The following is a 5,839-nucleotide window of genomic DNA, read 5'->3' on the forward strand; positions in this document are numbered from 1 at the left end:
CCAGCCTGGTCTACAAGAGCTAGTTCCAGGACAGGCTCCAAAACCACAGAGAAACCCTGTCTCGAAAAACCAAAAAAAGAAAAAAGAAAAAAAAAAAAGAAATGGGCGCAGGGCTGGAGAGATGGCTCAGCAGTTAAGAGCACTGGCAGTTCTTCCAGAGGTCCTGGGTTCCCAGCACCCACATGGTGGGTCACAACCACCTGTAACTCTACCTCCAGGGGATCTGACACCCTCACAAAATACCAATGCACATAAAGTACAAATAAATAAATCATTAAAAAAAAGAAATGGACGGGAGGAGCACTTGTGCAGGCTGAAGGTGGAAAGCAGTAGATTGTAGACTGGGGGAGGGCACGAGCAACTGAAGAACCTGTAAGCAATGCAGGCAGAGTCCTCACAGGTAATGTGCCCTGCTCTAGTGTTCACAGAGACCCTGTGGGGCATGGGTCTGACGAGGTATTGAGGTCCTTGCTAGATGGGGGCCTACACAGGCTGTCCCGCTGGGATCCAGCACAGAAGCTGCTGTGGAGGCTGTGGCTGGATTCAAGTAATCCAGGATAGGCTATTTCCATCTGTGAGGCCTATTCTTGATTACTTGTTTCTGGAGGCAGCTAATGGTCCACCCCGGAATGAAGATGGCTTCTGGGACATGGTGTGCCTTCCTTCCTCGCAGTTTAGGATTGGGCCTGTGGAGCCAGCAGAATCCTGGTTGGAGTCATCCTTGGTGGGGCAGAGGTTCCTAGGTCTTGGCATGGATATCTAGGCCTGATGGCTTCTCTGTGCCGGTGGGAAGGTGAACAGTGCTACCTCCTCATGGAGTATCTCCAACAGCCCTCTCTGCTTCTCCAGGTATATGTGCTCAAGAGGCCTTACGTTGATGAGTTCCTGAGGCGAATGGGGGAGCTCTTTGAATGTGTTCTCTTCACTGCCAGCCTAGCCAAGGTACCCAAGAGAGGATGGGAGGAAAGAAGAGGAGATGATGCAGCAGCCACAGGGGACCCAGCACAGCACCCAAGCTAAGACCTCTCTTCTTATTCCAGTATGCCGACCCTGTGACAGACCTCCTGGACCGGTGTGGGGTGTTCCGGGCCCGCCTGTTTCGGGAATCGTGTGTGTTCCACCAGGGCTGCTACGTCAAGGACCTCAGCCGCCTGGGAAGAGACCTGAGAAAAACCCTCATCCTGGACAACTCGCCTGCATCTTACATCTTCCACCCAGAGAATGCAGTGAGTGGTCACACAAGCCCCACGGCCTCGGGCTGGGATGAAGGGCTTCACCAGAATGCACCACCCCAGGTTGGCCCAGCAGCCTCCAGTAGTACTAGCAAGGAAAGGAATAATCAAATTAACATCACCTTTTCCCACCCCAGGTGCCTGTGCAGTCCTGGTTTGATGACATGGCAGACACAGAGTTGCTGAACCTAATCCCAGTCTTTGAGGAGCTGAGTGGAGCGGATGATGTCTACACCAGCCTTGGGCAGCTGCGGGCCCCTTAGCCTTCTTGCTTCCAAGAAACGGCCATCCCAGTAGGAGACTTTGCTACACTGTGCCTTTCTGATCAGCCTGACTGACTCAGCCGAGCAGAAGCTGGAGCATTTGCCCAGAGGGTCTGGAAGGAGCTGGAAAGTGGTTGACTTTAGGGCAGGTTAGATGCAGAGCAGGCAAATCAGACCTATCCAGAGCTGTCTGCACCCTATATTTGGTTTCCAGGGGAGAGAGAGAGAGCGTGTGGGTGTCTGTGTGGGTGTGTGGGTGGGTGTGTGTGGGTGTGCACGCGCCCATAAGTAAACTATGGCCTAGGGTGTCCAGTGTTCCAGTAGGGGAGAAGCTGAAAGATCCAAGACTCAGTCCGAGTCATATGTCTCCCTCCTGACCTGTGAGCTGTTGAGCTTTACAGTGATAGAAACTATTGCAGGCTCCCTTGCCAAACCGTGGCTTTTCCTCAGCTTCACAAGGCCTGTGCCAAGGAGAAAGGAGAGGCCAGAGGCTGCCTTGATGCCCCAGGCACACACCTTTCTGAAAACATGAAATACTAGCCAGCAGCAGCAGACATACCAGGGAAGATGAGAGCATGCAGAGCCAGTACTCAAAGACATCTGGTCCTGTGGTCCCCAGGCTGCATCCAGCTCCAGCAGAGCACCTGTCATGGGTCCTGCTGTGTCTCTGCAGGCTCCAGCACCAAGCCAGCCTTCTCGATCCCTAACCATCGTCTTACTCCCATGGGGAAAGAGGTCTTCTACCTGCCCTGGAAGAGGACAGAGAACCGATTTCTGTTCTTTTAACTCCTTAAAAATTCTTTCTAACATGGAGTGGTGGGCCTGGTTTGTATCTGGCCAAGCTGCAGTCCTGGGCTTGAGATGCATATGGGAGGTGCTAGGGTACAGGGAAAACAAATGTCCAAAGCAAAATGTGTGTCTCCTTGCTTGTAGATCCTGAAAGTGCTCTTCAGGGATTCTGTGCTGGTGCTGCTGCAAGGACATTAGCTCCAAAGGACAGGAAGGGTTGCTAGGCTGCTGTGGCCCTCCTGTTGCCCGGGCAGGCTCTGTATTGTGTCTCCCCTGGTGTCCTGTCCTAGCTGTCTCGTCTGATCTAGCCTCTGTCCTTCCTGGCTGTTCTCTTCCTCTCCAGGGCCTTGGGAGAACTACTTTCCCAGGACTGAGGGGTTGCAGGGCTCGCTGTCATTTGTTTGCCAAATGGGCGAATGCCTCCTGCCTCTGGTGTAATAGGACCAAGCGAGGTCCTCACAGACCTGCACTCTGGGCTCTCTAGGTTCTCCATCTTAAATGCTTTAGATGAGTTGCAGAAAGGACGCTTCCCAGAGTTGAAAACGGAAGGGAGGTGCCTGCCCCACCTCAGCGTCACTGCCTTAATTGAGTCCTGCCCCTCTCTCTGAGCTGGGTGGAGTTCCTAGCTGCATCTCTGCTTTCCCTGGAGGCAGGTACCAGCATTTGCGAATTGTTTAGGTGTGGTCACCGCCCACTCAGGAGCCATACAATAGTATTTTAGTTTCCACTCTCTAGGTCCTGCCTCAGGAACTAACCATTTTGTGAAATCCTGGTGGTGAAGCTTGGTGGTGTAAGTGGAAGCTGACTGTCTGGCACCTTCTAGCATTATGCAGTCTTCCTTCCTTAGTCCAAGACTGTGGCGCCTTCTCTTTTGCTTTGGTGATGCAACGGAACAGACTCTCCAAGCTCAATGCCCAGCATCATTTGCTGTTGCCTATGGGATCCTGCCAAGGTGATGGGGAGGACTCTGGGTGCTAGCCAGGAGCACGGGAGCTTAGTTGTGGCTTCAGATCCAGGTCCTGGTCTCACTGCCACCCTAACACTACAGGAGGGGGTTCTCTCACAAGGCCTGCTCTGAGGGCTAGTCCTGATGAAGCAATAAGAGCCTCAGAGTTGAATATCAAGGTCCCTTTCTGCCCTCTTCTGTGTCTCCATGTTTTACCTTGGAGAGGAAGAAGAGCCTGCAGTCCACCATCGCTGGTAGGCGTATGCAAGGACTAGAGTCTGAGTCTTTACCAAAACCCAGTGCGGCTTCACGGAAGAGCCCTGCTGCTTCTATAAGGAGCCCCAGCTTTCTGGGCCTGTCTATCATCAGAGCCCCTCCCACCTTCTCTTTCCAAACCTAAAGACCTGTCCTGTTTGCTAGTTCCATGTCTTAGGGGCAGGCGATGGTTGGGAGGTGCTGCTCAGAGAACTCAGGCAGGCACAGAGCAGGGCAAGGCTGGGGGGAACCAGCTCATCCTGAAGTCTGTCGCCAGGCTTGCCACAGGCCTTCCCATTGCAAACTAGTCTTCAGGAGTCAGTAGACCACCTGGTCTGCTGTTAGCATCCACCCACTCGAGCCATGCCAGGAGTCCGCCCAGCTGTCAGGTTCAGCTCTTTAAGGTGCCTCTTCAGGGACACAATGTGTCTCTCTGATTGGGCTTCTAAATCAAAAGCCTGATGTTCGTGTCCCTCTTATAGGGGGAGCTTTGGACACAGGACCAGTTTGTTAAAGGGCCAGGTAAGGGTTTCCACTCTGCACATTGTAGAGGGGACGCTGTAGGCCCGTGGGTCCCTAATTAAAGAGGTTTAGTGAATTTACCTTCATTTAACCAGGGACCTGTTTCACTCCCTCCTGCCTCCCAAAGATTTCTATGTAAATGTGTAGCCCCCCTCTGTTAACAGTGGCTCAGAAAAGCTTCGTACTAAAAGCATGGGGCTTTCAAGACAGCCGTTCTCTGGGAAATGGATCCTCAGCGATTCCATGCCCTGCCCTGTTCCAGAGGCCTCTTGGCAGTGCAACCCGAGTGTGTCAGCCTGGCTAAGGTGTGAGAACGGTTAGCCTGTTTTCTCTTTGGGCTACTTAACTATGGCTACTTCTCAGTTCCTTTTTTTATATATATACCTTAGCTTTGTTGTTTTTTGTTTTTCAGACAGAGTTTTATGAATCCAGGCAGGTGTTTGAACTCACTGTTTAGCCAGGCATGATCTTGAACTTCTGAGTGCTGGGATTCTAGGTGTGGCCACATACTGGCTCATGTGGTGCTGGCTCAGCCCAGGGCTGCATGCATGCTAGGCAGGCGCCACCAACTGAGCTACACTCTAGCTCCCCTTTTGTCTCTTTAGAAAATAGAGGTGACAGGTCTGGCCCGCTGTCCCACCCCACACCTTCAGTGGAGGGTCAGTTCCTGGGACAGCCCCTCTCAGACTGGTGATGTTCTTTGCCTGTAATTACCCCAGATTTGCCTATTTCTCCTTTCAGGATGCCATTTGGAGGGGAGGGGTCTACTTCCCACTGTGACTGGGCTATGGGATCCTTGATCACCCTGCTTCATGATTTGATACATTTGTTGTATTCAAAAACTTGAAATGTAGGATGCCATTAAGAGTCTGTTTATATTTTTGGAATATTTGTATTACTTACAATTAGTTAATAAAGGCTGGTTTTAAAACCTGTACAAGAATGGGAGCTGCCTTCCTTGCCGCCGCTACTTCTGTCACTCTGTGGGCACTGTCCTTCCCATATGACCTCTTTGGTCATGAAGCTGTAGCCCCCAGCAGAACACGCACTGGGTTTAGGGGTTAGACTACATTAACTCTTCTTCAGCCTGATTTAGGGTCAACTCCTTCATCTCCGGGTGCTTAACAAGCATATGCTTGGTGTCTTATTGACTGCAGGGTTTAAACTGGAGCCCTAGGGGATTTAATGCTCGGTGCTCCTCTGTTCATTCTTGATGTGCCAAACCAGGAGCCCTAAAATTCAGAGCCCTGGAGTTTCCTGGAGCATAGTAGGATGGCAAGTAAAGACACCAAAAGATAAAGCCTTCCTGGCACCACAGAATCCCTGAAACACGGTTAGCGCCATCTCGTAGAGCTCCGCCACCCTGGAAGTCCAAGCATGCAGTGTGACGCTGAAGAATCCCAGAAAAACACCCAGAACCGTTTCTGACAGGGCAGCCCGCCATCCTGAATGTCCAGGCACACAGTGGGCAGCTCTAGCTGTCTTCTGTCATCAGCATAATGCATTCATATCTACAATATGGCAGATTTCATATCCTCCCTTTTGCTGAATTATTGATGGGCTGTGCACTTAAAAAAAATCAATAGAGCAGGGCGTGGAGCTTGAAGGTCTGCTCCTCTTGTTTTCTCTGTTTTGAATAGGAGCAGAGAGATAAAGCTTTCCCTCTGGTTTGAATAAGTCAAGCCCAGGGCTAGCTTGGCTATGATTGGCCAGAGCTAGGAAAATGTGGTTATGATGCAAACACAAGCAAATATATCCCGGCGTCTGTGCAGCCATTGCTGAACTGAGGCAGCAGGACCTGAAGCCGCCTGCTTTTGGGGGGTAGTTCATCA

The 5,839-nt window shown here is 51.5% G+C and overlaps 1 protein-coding gene across 1 annotated transcript in view; it reads left to right on the forward strand.

Annotated features, from left to right (window-relative positions):
- The window catches only part of Ctdsp2 (CTD small phosphatase 2), a 21,991-nt gene extending 17,049 nt beyond the window's left edge, over positions 1–4,942 (forward strand). The window contains exons 6-8 of the mRNA XM_005357947.2: positions 850–942; positions 1,041–1,226; positions 1,370–4,942. Of these exons, the coding sequence (XP_005358004.1) occupies positions 850–942; positions 1,041–1,226; positions 1,370–1,495 (405 nt within the window). The 3' untranslated portion in view covers positions 1,496–4,942. The remainder of the gene's footprint in view (positions 1–849; positions 943–1,040; positions 1,227–1,369) is intronic.
- The last annotated feature ends 897 nt before the right edge of the window (positions 4,943–5,839 follow it).

The sequence above is a fragment of the Microtus ochrogaster genome, chromosome 24 (assembly GCF_000317375.1).
Source record: "Microtus ochrogaster isolate Prairie Vole_2 chromosome 24, MicOch1.0, whole genome shotgun sequence".
Classification (NCBI taxonomy): Eukaryota; Metazoa; Chordata; class Mammalia; order Rodentia; family Cricetidae; genus Microtus; species Microtus ochrogaster.